This window comes from Triticum dicoccoides, chromosome 4B (assembly GCF_002162155.2).
Source record: "Triticum dicoccoides isolate Atlit2015 ecotype Zavitan chromosome 4B, WEW_v2.0, whole genome shotgun sequence".
In the NCBI taxonomy this organism is placed as follows: domain Eukaryota; kingdom Viridiplantae; phylum Streptophyta; class Magnoliopsida; order Poales; family Poaceae; genus Triticum; species Triticum dicoccoides.
In genome coordinates, this window is record NC_041387.1 from 630,968,228 (window position 1) to 630,984,188 (window position 15,961).

Sequence of the window (15,961 nt, forward strand, 5' to 3'; positions counted from 1 at the left end):
ATATTAAACTTTGTTTGAAATTGAGGAATTAGTGAAAATTTTGTCAATTTCACGGGAGGTGTATGGAAACCTTTTTACATGAAACCATTTGGTGATTTGTACATGAAATGTGGTCTAATGTTTTGTAACAAATATTTGGAATGTGAAGGAAGTACCATTTTTGTATATCCAAATTACATGAAATTAATACAGTTCCTTCACAAAAAAACTCATTTTGGGCAGTCGAAAAAATGGAAAATGAATTTTTCGTCCAAAGAAAATGAAAAGTTCCTTAGGAAACATTGTTTGTCATTCCAAGATGCACCCTTGTGCACGATATGAGGTCATTTGAACAAACTATGCCATGAATGTGGCCATAAGATTGATCATTTGGCTTGAAATGCATTGATCTCCACACATGATAACTCGTTTTTGAGAACATTTTTTAAAATAATAGTCATATTTCAAGTTTATTATTTTTCCTGGAAACTTGATCACATATAATGACACAATGCGAAGGTTTTCCAATTTTTTGATTTTTTTGATTTTTTTTATGCCCGTTTCAAAATGCGGTCAAAACGGCGGGAATGACCGTTCCTAGCTAGTGGTTGAATCTTGGATTTTTTTTGGTGTTTCTCTGATTAAATAGATACTTATGTACCTATAAATGATTTTTGGAAAAAATAAAGAGCAAACTACGAGGTAGCTACAGTCCAAATTTGACCCGCTTCCAACTAAATCAGCGAGAATTTGTCTTTTTCACCAGAGGTGGATCAAAACTTTTGACACCCAACCATTTTGTCAATTGTGCATTATATATGGCCTAGTATTTTATAAAATTTATTAGGTACAATTTTGCAACAAATATATGGTGGGTCCTGCACAAAAAAACTCATTTTGGGCAGTCGAAAAAATGGAAAATGAATTTTTCGTCCAAAGAAAATGAAAAGTTCCTTAGGCAACATTGTTTGTCATTCCAAGATGCACCCTTGTGCACGATATGAAGTCATTTGAACAAACTATTCCACAAATGTGGCCATAAGATTGATCATTAGGCTTGAAAGGCATTGGTCTCCGCACATGATAGCTCGTTTGTGAGAACATTTTTTTTAAAATAATTGCCGTATTTCAAGTTTATTATTTTTCCTGGAAACTTGGTCACATATAATGACACAATGCGAGGGTTTCCCTTTTTTTGAATTTTTTTGAATTTTTTATGCGTGTTTCAAAATGCGGTCAAAACGGCGGGAATGACCGTTCCTAGCTAGTGGTTAAATCTTGGAATTTTTTGGTGTTTTTCTGATTAAATAGATACTTATGTACCTAGAAATGATTTTTGGAAAAAATAAATAGCAAACTATGAGGTAGCTATGGTTCAAATTTGACCCACTTCCAACTGAATCAGCGGGAATTTGTCTTTTTCACCAGAGGTGGATCAAAACTTTTGACACCCAACCATTTTGTCAATTGTGCATTATATATGGCCTAGTATTTATAAAATTGATTAGGTACAATTTTGCAACAAATATATGGTAAGTCCTTCACAAAAAAACTCATTTTGGGCAATCGAAAAAATGGAAAATGAATTTTTCGTCCAAAGAAAATGAAAAGTTCCTTAGGAAACATTGTTTGTCATTCCAAGATGCACCCTTGTGCATGATATGAGGTCATTTTAACAAACTATTACACAAATGTGGCCATAACATTGTTTGCCATAGCATGAAAACTGTCTTTGACAACATCGTTTGCCATTTCATTATGCACCCTTGTGCAATATATGAGTTCATTTGAACAAACTATGCCATTTTTTCCAAAAAAAATTGTATGTTCTTCACATAAAATCTCATTTTTGGCATTTGAAATGTGGAAAAATGTTTTTAAATGAAAATTGTTAGGTAATGCAAGATGCAACTCTGTATCAAAGTCAAACACTTAGTTTACTTTAATTTACTTGTTTTGTTCTGTTTTCTATTATTTTTGGAGGTTTATTTAGTATTTTATTTACTTTTTCATGCATAGTATGTCAGTACACAATTAACCAAACCCACCTAAAAACAGAGGCTGACCTGTGGGACCATTCTAAAATAGAGGCAATTTCAGAAGCAAAGGCCGCGCGCGGGGAAACCAATTCTCAGGTTTTCGTCAAGTGCCCACCGCAACGCATCTGCCAAACCCTAACCCTGCATCTCGTCCAGTCGGCCCCCTCTCTTCTTCTCCCCTCCCCGCCGCCATCCATCCCGAGCCAGATTCGCCGCCATCCCAGTCCCTCCGTCTCACCGCTCGCCGCCACCCATCCCGAGCCAGATCCGCCGCTACCCCGGTCCCTCCGTCTCACTACTTGCCGCCACCCATCCTGAGCCAGATCCGCCGCTACCCCGGTCCCTCCGTCTCACCGCTCGCTGCCACCCATCCCGAGCCAGATCCATCACCGCCACCTATCTCGACCACGAGTTCTCCACCATCGGGGACGAACAAGCCAAGCCCCCTCCTCCCGTTCGTTCGCCGCCTCCGTCGCCCATCTCCATCAACTCCACCGGCGAACCCCTCTGCCGCCCGCACACGCATGGCCTCCGGCCCCTGCTGCTCTCCCCGCCTCACTCTCCCCGTCTCCTTGCTCCGCCTCGACAGGTCGGCGCTGCCAGTCCAAGGTCGCGCTGCCATGGCTGCGGCCAGTCCAAGATCGCGCCGCCCGCTTCGTCCTTGCCCGTGATGTCCTCATCGAGGTCCTTGCCGGTGGCCCCTCCGTCTTGTGCTCGAGCCGCCTTCGGCGCACCCCTTCCCCTCTGCTAGCCCCTGCCGCCTGCCGTCTCCGACTTTGCGGCCTCCCGTTGATCTACTAGGCAAGCACGGTGTCAAGATCTTCAGGATGGTTCATCTCCCTCCAGCTCCTGGCTAGGGTTCGTTGGATCTGGCCGTCTCTCTCTTTCCCCACTCTTTCTCTGTCTCGATTTCTCTATCTGAATCTCTGTCTCTCTACAGGCACCCATGGAGGCGATGATGGAGGCCTGCATGGATCTACAACATGAGGGTGAAGGTACCGTGAGGATGCCCACCAATGTTCTCAAAACCTGAAAACCAGGTGTTGTTTGATTCCCGTCCCTAGATCGTGCTTCTATGTTTAGGCGTGGAGATACTTGTATAATATTTTGGAGTTACCATGTTCCTATTGTTTGGTTCAAAAAATTACTTGCTTACATGAATTTGGACATGGTTGTCATAACTTTTACATTCTTACTATGTAGTCACTTCCTTACTAGGAAGTATTCTTGTACATATTGTACTCAGTTTTTTTGTGCTGGCTTCTTTCCATTGTGGAGCTCGCTCTTACATTTTGACTTCATATGACTTTACTAGCTCTCTATTTTGGAAATCCAGATCATCTTTATTTTGGAAACATTCTTGTACATATTGTGAACCCAGATCATCTTTATTTTGGAAAAAATAAAGATCATACTTCATATGACTTTACTAGCTAGTGGTTGACTCCGTTTTTTGTCCTCATTTCTGTGCCGAGTGTTCAGTTAAATCAAGATATGAGCCTGAACTTCAGATTCGTTGTGTGGATCTAGTAAGTACGAGGAGATCAGCCCCCCAAATGTGGAGGACTTATGCTACATCACCGACAACACCTACATGAAGCAGGAGGTGTGTGTTCTTCTCTTGCTTGCTTGGTTCATCTATGTTAGATCTTGCAATTGGTCGACCCTAGCTAGAATGCTGATCTGGGTTCTTGTGGGCATGTGCAGCTTGTTAAGATGGAGAGGGATATACTGAACAATCTCAAGTTTGAGATGGGCAATCCTACCACAAGACCTTCCTAAGGTATATCACAAACCAAATTATTCTGAATTGCCGTTGCCAACCCTGTTTGTTGCTACGAATGTGTTCCTAAGTCTTGTGTTCTGTTTGCTTCCTTCCCTATTTGCAGGATGTTCTGTTTGCTTCCTTCCCTACCGCTAAGACCCAGATTTGATCGAATAGCTCGCTTCTTTTTCTGGCAGTTTCGCAAGATTCGCCTGCCAGCAAGTGGGCTCACCAACAACCCATTTGTAAATAGGTGGATAGCTGGAACATTTATACAGCCTTGCTAATTCATGTGCCTTGCCAGCTACTATGTTAGATGTGATACACCCATTTTGTTGACCCGCTTGAGCGTTTTCCATTCATAGCCGGAGCCACTTGCTGACAAAGTTTTCTAGTGCAGTTGCTTAGGATTGCATAGTGTGGGATTCTCTAGGTGAACTCTTGCATTTGTGTGCAATTGGAGTTTTGTAGTGCTCTGACTTTAAGAGGTTGTGTATTCTGGAAAGGATATGCTGCATTTTCTAGTCCATTCCATCTTGCCAACTGCTTTTACTTCCCTATGAAGAGCTGTTAGCTTTCCATTTTGTAAAATAACTCCTTGTTAAGCCATTTGTTGTTCTGTCTGTGGTAGTCTCGGTGTTGTATACATGGTTCAGAAGTTCAGATGGGATTTAAAATCAATATCTTTCCAGTTTGCAAGTAGTATATGTTAACTGCCTCTGCTGCATTGCTTAGTCATTGTGATGTTCTTTTAGTGGTATTTAGTCTGCTGTTATATGGTAACATTTTGATCCTTCAATCTGCTCTCTAGCACTTAAAAATTCATTTGGTGCCTAATTGGTAGGCTTCCTCTGTTTACTAGTCTTGACTTTGAGGATTTTTACTAACTGAAGCACCACATTTTTGCTGTTGTCCTGCTGTTGCTGCAGACCTTGTGAATATCTTTGAGGTGTTCCTGCCTCAACTGCATCAGCACAGATGCTGCAACCCATCACAGCGAGTTCCTCGGCCTCCGTTACGGCCGATGCAGCAGTATCTTAGGACACCATTCATGCCTCGCTGCCACTTCTACATTTTCTTTCTCTGTTCTAGTTACTTATGTGATTTATTCTTGGTACTTGTTGTTGTTGTATTCTGATTACTTGTTGGGACCGGTATTGAGGGATTTTGCTGGTTGCTTTGAGTACATTTAACTTGGAGTTCTCCGGTACTCCTAGATTTGCTACTCAAACAAATTTTGAGTACTTGCACTGGAAATGATTGAAATACTCCTGGTACTTGCATAGGTTTAAAAATGACTTGCATAGGTTTAAAAATACTCCTGGTACTTGTGATGAAACCAACAGGCAACTTGCTAACATCTTTTAGTGTTCAATCATCTTTTCATTCTTAATAGTATCTCCTATTAGGTGATCTGATTAGGAAGTGTAAGTACAATGATCTGGTAGGTAATTGGGCTGCTTAAATATTTCCTCTGATTAGTAATTTAATTTACCAATAGGTACTGGCAGTAAAACAAACTGACATCCAATCAGTCTCAGGGATTGAATGATTTAGTTACCACATTGTGTCAGTTAGTCTGCTCTTTGTTCCAACATGAATGATATATATTACTTAATCATGTGTATTTTTCTTTCCTTTTTCTATGTTGTAAGTGGATGTATAGTTTGCCAGTTTTTATCTCTGTTTGATGGGTTTTAACCAAAGCTCCTGAGTACTCGCTTGCTTTGTTTTTTTAAGAAACTACAAATTGTATGGGCATTTGAAGTTGTGGCTTATAATTGATCAATATTGTTCTGTAACGTGCAGATGCTGATCAGGACAAAGAAGTCTGAGGAAGCATAGTTCTAACATTGTTGTCAACTATCAAGTTTTGCATTTATGAAGCCCTTTATACTGCTCATGTTTCTTTGTGAAGCATAGTTCATATGTGTGTATGATGTAGCAGAACTTGTGATTGTACACTTGTGGAGCAGAACTGGCTCATGTGATTGTACACTTGTGGAGCTTGTTATATGATTGTAAACTTGATGCTTATCACATTTGTATGTGTGTTATATGATGTAGCACTTTGATGGTTGATAATATTTGAAGTATTTCGTGTGTTTTCTGTGTGCCAATTTAAATATCAGGTATTTATTTGCGTGAAATAAAAAAATGAAGAATATTGCCCTGACGGCTAGGACCCAGTACCCGAACCTGACAATGGGGACCCACCTGACTAGTGAAGCCAATTTAGGAAAAAAGAAAAAAAATGAAATTGTTGAGACAAAAAGGCCATGGCCCAAAAATAAAAAGGCTGCAATGTTGGGCTTGGTCCATTTAGCTGACAAAAAATTCATAGGAAAAAATATATAAATGGGCTGAATTAATGGGCTCGGCCCATGTAGAACACCGAATTGGACTGAGCTGATTCTTGTGCCACATCAGATTGCCACGCTGGATGCCTACGTGGCCTGGGGAGGCTGCTAGTGACCAAAACACCACAGTAGACATATTTTGGTCATAAACGTCTACGACCATTCCAGAAGAAAGGTCGCTATAGTCAGTTTACGACCGCCAGCTTTTGACCTTCTGTTTTTGGTCACAAAAAGGTTGCAAATGAAAAACCATGACCTTTCAGTGACCAATAGTGGTGGTCACAAGTTGACATATTTCTTGTAGTGATATTGATTTACCTTTATGGTCGACGCCACCTCCATTGACATTGGTTCATGTTGCTTTTGCTCTAGGTGATTGACCACTTTGCTTATCTTGTCATTGCACTAGCTGGATGATGAATGAGGTTGCGGTTGTCAAAGTAGCTTGTATAGTGTTGGAAGTGATGCCAACCAATGTTGTTTTCTAGGTAAAAGGTGGTTGCAGTTACCTTTGTTGAATTTCAACATTTTGTTTTTGTGCGAAGTTGCATGAAAATAACAAAACAAAATGTGTGATTTGTCTATTTATTTGTCGAGGGAATACAACCCAATGAAGCATTTAAAGGGAGTAAGTATTTCTTGGTACATGGATGGAGCTAGGACCTTAGAACATGCATGAGATAGTCATGGAGAGGGGCGAAGCTTGCTCGAGCTGCCATCAGTGGGCTTTGTCTCTACTATTTTATTCATGTCACAACCAACTACCGACGTATGAGAGGCTGCGGAAGGGGGCTATCCCCAACCCCCTCTATAAATATGTCCCTGCCTCGGTCAATGAGAAATAGTTATTTTTTGGGAGAAACTCATACTGGTGTGAAAAAAGTGTACTAATATTTTAACCTATATTAATCTTATTGTTTGGATCAACTCGTTCTAGCATTGACTTAAAAATAGATATTTCTTACACACTATTTAATTCACATGATTCTCAAAATGCAAGAATATAAAAACCGTATGAAGAGAGTGCCATGTCATGTTCCTTTTGTATCCTACATGATTAGAAAACTACGAGAATTTGAAGGATGGGAATTTGATAGAATAGGAAAAACAAAAGAATTATACCAAGAAGTTTCAGTGAATGAAAAGTTTCCTCGAAAATGTAGTACAAATGAAGCCTATGGGAAAATTCATAAGGATCAAAACCCTCTAGAAATCCTACATAATGCCTTCGAACCAAAGGAGCCTTTAATCTCCTCATATAGGGAAACTGTTGATTTAAGTCCTTTTATTGTGGAATTCTCAAACATTTGTGATAGTTCAAGGTTTAAATATGGAATTCTATTTTATCTATAACTAGACATTTTTACCTTAAAAGTTTTTTTATAAATGATGGATTTTATTGACTCAAAATGAAGCATCAAGGGATACAAACATAAATGAGCACACACCTGGCCTCTGCATTGATAGGATGCTCACAAGAAATGCCAACACCCATACATAAGCAAACATGATATGGCAAAAAGCAAAGTCATACATGACAAAAGTTATGCCTAAGAGAGACGGGGGAAAGGAGCAATCAAAACAACAAAAGGCAAAGTACAAAAATGACCATATCCGCACCAACCATCTCGTGGCGCCAGAAAGACATGAGAAAGGTTCTTCAACAACAACACCTTAAGGAAGGGAATGCCGCTGAAGCGTTGTCATCACCAAATCCAACCACCAATGGCCAGATTCTAAGTTTACACCCTGAGAACAAGGCGAGCATATCCGAGCAATGTCTTCAACAAAGAAATGACACAAAACATTGTCATTGCCAGGTAGAACCAACTCAGGTCAGACCTAAGAATTTTTTCCCTGGAGCTCGAGATCAAGTACTCGAGAAGCACCACCAAATCGGACTCAATCATGTGTTGACACCACCACTTTCTACAATCCCTGCAAGTACATGCATTGGCTAGAAATCGCATCATTGCCGTTGCACAACCATACCTATTGCGTCAGTCGCCATCCAGAGAATGCATCAAACTATTGAAGGCATCCTACAACCTCACTAGTACATGCCGTCAATAGCAGCTACCGGATCAGGAGACCCAAGGCCATACCTTTTGCATCTAGGCGAGCACTCATTGCCAAAGGAGGAACGAGAAGACGCCTCCCTCAATGTCTCGGGGCACCCTCACCCATGCCATGCCACGGGGAAAGCCAACCACCCCCGGCCAGCCTTGCTGTATTTGAGTGAATGCAACGACGATAGCTGGCACGACGGTCCCATCACCCAGGCACAAATTCCGCAGCTAGTCGGTGGGGCGAGGGCCGGCGACGGCCAGATAGAGCTTGGCGCATAGGGTCGCATTGGAGAGAGGCCCCGCCCCCACCGACCACCGACCACCGACCGGGGTTTTGCCCCGACGGTGCCAATCGGTGACGATGAGGGAGAAAGGGGGCCGGAAGGATGCCAGTGGCGGCGGTGGTTGATGCGATAACCAAAGCGAGTGACTTGGGGGCCTCACGAGTGACAAACACAAAACAGTGCCCTAAGTTAATCCATTGCAGGTTTTGTTACAATGGTCTGTCTAGAACTTAGTCGACCGAGACTTAATGAAGTCTCAGTCGAGTGACGTCAGCGGGTTTTTTTTTTTTGCTACAAGCGGCACAACTGGATGGTACAAACTGCGACAAAAAATATTGCGACGATATTGCAACCAACGACCACAAATGCTACAACCGTTCTAACTAATATGCTCCAAACTTCAATGAAGGATGACATGTTGCAACCGATGAAATGACGTGCTACAGTCGATGAGGGACAACATGCTACAACCAGCAAGACGGATTCGGCAACCGATAGTAAAAGATGTTGCAAACGATGCCAGAAAATGCTACAAGGTCGATTGAGAACTTAACTAAATCTCAGTCGACTGAGTTTTAGCAAGCTCGTAGTTATAAACTGTCATGTGTTGTTGAACAAAGAGACTGACGTCTAGGTTTGTAGTACTATGCATAACTGAATTTACAACTACCATTAATCTGCTTCAAGTTTTGCATACTTTCTCTTTGCAGTTTGCACGACTTGCATGTGGCTAGTATAGCAGATGGGCATAAGGCGACATGCAATGCTGGTCCTGCCACGGGCTGCGCAGTTGCGTTAGGAACGGGTCATTTAGCCAGTCGAACACTCCGTGGCTGCTCGCCGCCGGGAGCTGCAGGCTGGGCAGGTCCACAACACCCTGGCTCGCCGCCGGGAGCTGCAGGCTGGATATCCCATGGTTCGCCGCCGGGAGCTGGAGGCCGCAGGGTGGGAGCTGAAGATGGAAGGGGGCGTTCGCAGCTTTCGATAGAGACGACATCGACACGACGGTGACCGTGGCGACGTCTGCTTCCTTCTTGGCTACCCTGAGCGCGTCGTGGCAGCTGCTGTTGCCGGACAACGCCACTGACGACGACGAGGAGGAGGAGGGGATCAGGAAGTTATCCTGGACGTCGTCGGACGGAGACAGGTAGAAGTCGCCGGCTGCCGGGACCGGGGGCGGACACGCTCTGGCCGCGCCACTGTAGCCGTACCCACCGTTGCCGCCGGACCTCTGCTTCATCTCCTCCATCTCAAACGCTCTTTGCTCAAGCTCCTTGAGCGGCGTGGCCTTCCGGTACACCTTGCATAGCACCGTGTCCTCCTGGGGAGGCGCCGCGCCGGAGTCGGGGAGGCGGTACTCGTTCATGACCCAGTCCGTCTTGGTGCCCCGCGGAGCGCGGCCCTGGTAGAAGACGAGCGTCTTCTTGAGGCCGATGACACGCTTGGGGTCGGCGGTGCTCCGGATGGCCCTGTCTGACCCCGTCGCCTTCCAGAACCCCCGCTCCGTCGTCCGGTTCGGCCGCCCGCCGCTCCCCGCCTTCCGGTCACGCGGCACGAAGAAGTACCACTCCCTCTCCCCGATCTTTGCCATCCCTGCATATCCATACACAGATCTCATCAGCTCGCTGCTCGGACATGTATCGATCGGTTACTGCGACGATGTTCTTGTTCGAAGTTGTTGTTCTTGTATGTACGTGTAGTGTATGTACGTACCAGGAAGATCCCAGGGATCGTGGCGGTAGATGTTGAGGGTGCCGATGATGTCGAAGTGGAGCTTCTTGCCGAGGGCGACGCGGGAGAGGTAGAAGCCGAGGAGCTCCTCCTCCGTGGGGTGGAAGCGGAAGCCGGGGAGGTCCTGATCGACCTCCATGCCCATTGCCATTGCTCGCTGCTGCTCCAAGTGATCCACTTGCTACTACAAGTGCTCGATCGCCGCTATACTTGTTATGCTGCTGCTCTGGAAGGTGGATGATGGCGGTGGTGGTGGTCGGACCGTCGGGGGTAGCTTATATAGACCTTCAAAGTGATGCCAACCTACGCGGTTTCCTGCAGAAAGCAGAAGAGGGGGTCGCAGTTTCATGGCACCGGAGAAAACGACTGGTGCTCAAATGGATTAGTGCCGGCCTTACTTAGCACTAAATTAATCACTGTCCTTTGAAGACTTAATTTTATTTTGCTGATTCTAGATTTGTGAAGTCACACAGATTGACTCATTTTGGTCATCCTTCTTCTAAGGGATTTTTTTTTTCTTCTATTGTTGTGCTTAGACATTCAGAGCCTGTTCTTGGGTATATATATTTATCTTCTGTACTTTCCAATTTGGAATACTCGACGGCTAAGACTTCTAGCCGAAATTTCTATTTTGAGGTACAATTGTTTCTCGAAACATTCCAATAATGGCAGCAATTTTTTAGTGCACTTTTTTACACGTTTACCTTGCATCAGCATCTGCTGCTGATTAATATCCTGTTCGACAGCTGTTTTTCCTTAGAAAAAAACAGGTCTGTTCAACAGAATGATGCTGTATTGCAGCAATGGAAATGTTATTCTTTCACTGAACCACCGTGCAGTCACCGTACATAAGGGATCCTTCGATTAGTATTTGTCAAGCGACCAAAACCTAGCCGCCGCCGCCAACAGAACCATCTTTCCGGCGCCGTTTTCCGGCGGCTCTCCTCCGCCGGCGACCTCTTGGTCGTCGGTCGTGAGGGGGGTCGCCGGATCCCGTGCGTGCGGATCGTTTTTGCTTTAGGTTTACAGCCCTAATAGCTTAGGTTTTTAGATCGTCCGACGTCTTGGCTTCAACGGCGGCGACGGCGATGCTGAATAAAGAAGCTCCAGGTTCTTCTTCGGCGAGTCGATCGTCTCTTTGCTCGGTGATGGATTTGGGAACCAGTCTGTTCAAGCAGGGATATCGTGGCGGCGACGGCATCCTTGTGGTGGACTTGTGTCCTCGGGCTCCGCCATTGCGACGACGCCTGCTCCAGCGTCGGCGCGGAGCTTGGGAGGTAGTTCGGGAGCAGATGCAGATTGTGATCTGCATCGACGACATCTGGAAAACAGAACGTGTGCTGAGTTCGTGGTTGATGGATGGCAGGTATGGTTTCCTACTTCGGCGTCTTAGTCGTTGTGGGGTCTCAGATCTGGAGTTCGATAGCGTGTCCGGGGTGTTGCCCCGGTCTGATTCGTTCAACGGCAATGGCTTCATCTTTGGTGAGCCACCTTGGAGGTCCGCAAAGCTGCATATCAGCGATGGAGCCGCGTCGAGCTCGGGTGAGGATGTGATCCGTCATTTTTTTTCTTTGGTGGCTGCTGTGGTGGTGCCGGAGGCAAGTGACGGACGTTGGTGTCAAGCTTAACAATGTTCTGCTATCTTTTCAGTTTTGTCATGTCGGTCTTTACGTGACTTGTAATTTGATCTTTATGATATGAATGAGACACGTCTTACCATGCCAAAAAAAAGTCACCGTACATAAGTACCCAAGTTTCTCCTCTTTTTATTACAAAAAGCAGCCCCATTCTCTGCCCAGTTACATGTCTAGATATTACAATGCACATGTTTGTATATAAGAATATACTAGTTCGATTTGCTGTATAACAGGAAGGCCCCGGATGATTATTGTCAAAGATATAATTTCGTTTGCAAACTTTTACGCTCAGATGGTCAGGTCTCTTTTGATGTAACCCGCCCGTCCAAGTTGAAGTTCTAGACATGGCATACGTGCTTGCATTTCCCTGAATTTATTCAGAATTTCAAGGCTTTATTATTTCAGCACTAAACGACTGTCAGGTGCCTACGGTGACTTTTGTCAATCTTAAGATCTGTAGGCCAAGTCTCTCGACGGTGCTCATAGGAGTATGAGGTGTGTGCATGTACATGTGTGAGCATCTGCGTCTTTACTGTATTTTGCGAAAAAAAGATATAGTTTTGTTGATGTACAACTAAAATTTAAAAGAAAGAAAATTTGAGTTCTCAACTGTTGTGCCTAGTCTGGCCTGAACCCTAAATTGTCAAGCATTAAACCTTGAATTTCTACAACCATCCAAAATGGACTTGTACCTAGTGTTGGATAACTAGATGATAACCTGCGTGTTGCGGCGGGAACTGATTGCCATATATTCTAATGAGATTGGTTGTATGGAGCATAAATATGTGAATTAATATATAATATCATGTGCTTATTGTATAGTGTAAACCTGTTTTCCATTCATGGTTGTGTATTGAGATATTCATTTTTCTATGCATGCATGGTTGCATGTGTATTAAGTATGCTAGTTCGATGGAGTATGCAATTAAGAAAGAGGCAATAATAATTGATGAGGTGGCATATTTGCATGTTGAGATAAATAGGATAGTGGGGATCAACTTCTTATGTATAACATATGATTCGAAAATATATCTAGTTCTGAAATACAGATTTCTTTTTCTAGGATATATGCAAAAAACCAACGAAGAGTTCATGCAAGAAAAAGAGAAGTTCTTTGTTTTTATATCGAACATACATGATCATATTTGTTGATATTTTTTCCGGTTAAGATTTTATAGCATTCTCCACACAGGGGAATCGTTTCTGATATACTTTAGAACCTCAGAAAACAAAATCACCATAACCTTGACCTAGCCATTTCAAGTGGATTTGCAACTTTAAAGTTTAGTTTAATGTGAAAAATTGTGAAGTAAGGGGTCTTATGAATTGAAACATGCTAAAATTTTTCCAAAGATATGAAAAACGGTCTTGCATACAATAAATGACAAGAGAAACTGTCTATTTATGTTATATATGTTTTCCACATGTGACAGACAACCATCATTGTTGATTTCTTTTTGAAGAGGGAATGACCTCTAGCCTCTCATTGAGTGATGCACACAACCATATATTAGTATTGATTAGCTAATGATGAAAATCAAAGCGTAACATCAATGCCGAACAAAATGATCCACAAAAAAGAAAAAAAATCATTCACAATGGATTTGCGTCGCGGCAGGATCTCCATAACCCTATGACGGGTGACTGGATTGATCAGAAAATAAGCTACTCCTAGCCAAAGCCTTCATGAAGGAATCGTCATATGTGCGCCGATGTTCTCGAATTCCACTGAAGACCCAACATAGGATTTCCATCCCCGAATCCAAGTCTCGAGCCAACACCTTCAACAAGGGAACTACGCTTGCATGTTGATATTGGCTTATCTAGCCGCAAGGGATGATCGTTCGTTTTCACTGGGAGTATATCCAAACTTGTAACAAAATCCATCACTACCAACAACCTCATTGCCTGCAGACGACATCTCATTACCGGGATCCTAACGTTGGGAGAGCACAAAGCCCACCTACTCCACTTGAGAAGACATCGGATGCAGCTTAATGACCATCGTCCTGCATTGCCCGTTGTCCTCCTTCCAGTCACCATAGCACCACCTTCGATCCTGACGATGGGAGAGAATGATACTTGGACACATGTTGGTCTAGATTTGTCCGCCGTTTCATAGATCGCCGCATTGCAGCGACCTTGCGAATCCATCCAACTCTTCCCCGGGGCCGCCACCTCGTGTCCAACACCATATCACCCATCCGTGGGATTTTGCCTATAGGAACGTCTGAACTATTGGATCCAAGCCTGTATTTAGCTTGCGCTACTGTTAAGTAGCAGTAGCGCTGCCTGTTAACTCCTCATTGTTGTCACCTGTCTACCTATAGGGTTTTCCCTAGTAGTAAGGCATCTAACACATGCCCACACCGGAGTAGTTCTGCCAAAAACAATACCGTTTGAGCCAGAGTCGAGTCCACATCCATGTGTGTCACATATGGTTGCACCCGCGCTGCCACAACTCCATCACGAGCGGTGCACTGCAGCGACGACCACTAACACAATGGGAGTAACCTGATGGCCCTTGCGGGGAAGTTAACGAGGGGAATGGATGTGACTATGCGAGCATGAGAAAGGACGCCAGAGACGTGACTGTCGACATCAACCCTGGCGTAGACTAGTCCGACGACTCCACCCCACCGCCTCCGAGCCACACGATGGTTGGTGGGTTTTGCGCCGGGGCCGCTGCCTCTTGACTGAGCTAGAGCCGTGCCTCCGCATGTTTTATCTAGCCATCTCCACTTGTTGTGTAGTTGCGCCTCCGCAGCAATAGCCTGCGTTACCGCAAGCTAGGGGTGACAAGGAACATTAGTGTTGCAAGGGGAGGGGGGCGGCGAGAAGGCAGGGTGGTGAACGGCGCCACCGCTGTTAGCACCGAGGAAGGCGAGGGCACACTGTCCCTCTGTCTTTTACGGATTGCTCAGATATTGTGTATTTTTTAAATTGTTGATAAAATTTTGTTGGTTACAAACTTCCAAGCATTCATGCACCTATTAAAATTTTCACATTTTAAAAAAACTTTAAACATCGAAACTACTATCCCATCATGGTAGGGTTCAAATTAGCGGGAAAAAGAAGTTCAAAGAAAGTATACGATGGAATGTGAATAGTTTCATTGTTCATGGCTCAAACTGGAGCAGCCAACTTCCAATAATTTCTTACCAAGGGCTACAATATACATCTGATCCACAATCCAAACACACAGTCATAAAAGGCGGTGTTGATCCTGAGTATTCTTCCCGACTAATTTTCTACTGTGAAATCACTCGATGGAGAGGGTTCACACATCCGAAAGGGAAATTCTAAAGCAGATGAACAACGAAGCCCCATCGTCTTAATAATGTACTAATGGATAGGTTGCTTTCCACATGAGACGGCGCATACAGTTTTATTTTAACCTCGCTCTGCCGTCATGCAACGCATATTATACAGTAGTTCTTTGTTTTCCAACTGCAGAGGATTACGTCTAAATTAGACGGCTCCGCATGGTTCAGCATCTGGAAACACATGACTGGACTGCCTGTCCACTTCTATTTTGCGAGGAATCGACTCCATGTCCACGTCAACGGCAAATTGGACCTGGCCGGACCGGCCGGGATGGCGACCATTTCCAAATTGAAAAGGCGTCAGCGTCAGGTCCATGCCGCTCGCCATTTTTGCTTTCTCCTCCGAGCTGGCCAGTAGACGTTTACCACATATTCATATGTGTTCAAAATTCTTGGGGTAACCTTGCGTTTTTCTTGACTAAGCTAGTGTACGAGATTGTCCGTTGATCAGGCATCCCCCGTTCAAATGAATTCAGACCAGAGAGGATGATGATGAACAGTATCTTGGCGATTTCAGCGCGGTTTACCAGTGACCCGGTCGATGCTACAGTACCATGAACAGAATGCGGTGCATCTTGCCAGAAAAGCTTAGGCGATGACCGACTCGATGTCTGTGTCAGCTAGCTAGGTGGTAGAATATGTTTGTGGCTACCTTTGTCCTTTTGGTCTCTTGACCGACTTTGGTGGAACCAGGACTGAAAGTGACCAGTTGTGTGACAATATCCTGATTGGAGCTGGCCCTTCCAAAACTGTGAACGCTAGCTTGGAGAC

At 44.2% G+C, this 15,961-nt stretch overlaps 1 protein-coding gene and 1 long non-coding RNA gene across 4 annotated transcripts; one reads left to right on the plus strand and one right to left on the minus strand.

The window, feature by feature from the left end:
* The first annotated feature begins 2,171 nt into the window (after positions 1–2,171).
* On the plus strand, positions 2,172–5,845 carry LOC119294088. Of its 3 annotated transcripts, XR_005143329.1 has the most exons (6): positions 2,172–2,876; positions 2,959–3,058; positions 3,501–3,624; positions 3,726–3,801; positions 3,908–4,036; positions 4,713–5,845. It is a non-coding gene; the product is annotated as an uncharacterized LOC119294088 (long non-coding RNA). The 3 variants fall into 3 exon arrangements; XR_005143331.1 differs by lacking the exon at positions 3,908–4,036; XR_005143328.1 differs by lacking the exon at positions 4,713–5,845 and having other exon boundaries at positions 3,908–4,385.
* Positions 5,846–9,176: 3,331 nt separating this feature from the next.
* Positions 9,177–10,425, minus strand: LOC119294089 (NAC domain-containing protein 22-like). Its single transcript, XM_037572352.1, has 2 exons — positions 10,210–10,425; positions 9,177–10,089 (listed from the first exon to the last, which is right to left on the minus strand). Exons 1-2 carry the CDS (start codon positions 10,376–10,378, stop codon positions 9,227–9,229), a joined length of 1,032 nt encoding a protein of 343 aa, XP_037428249.1. The 5' UTR covers positions 10,379–10,425; the 3' UTR covers positions 9,177–9,226.
* Positions 10,426–15,961: the final 5,536 nt, after the last annotated feature.

Coding starts and splice junctions, on each gene's coding strand:
- LOC119294089 (XM_037572352.1), bottom strand. CDS start 10,378: ATGGCAATGGGCATGGAGGTCGATCAGGACCTCCCCGGCTTCCGCTTC. Junction 10,090..10,209: donor CGATCCCTGGGATCTTCCTG/GTACGTACATAC, acceptor ATGGATATGCAG/GGATGGCAAAGATCGGGGAG.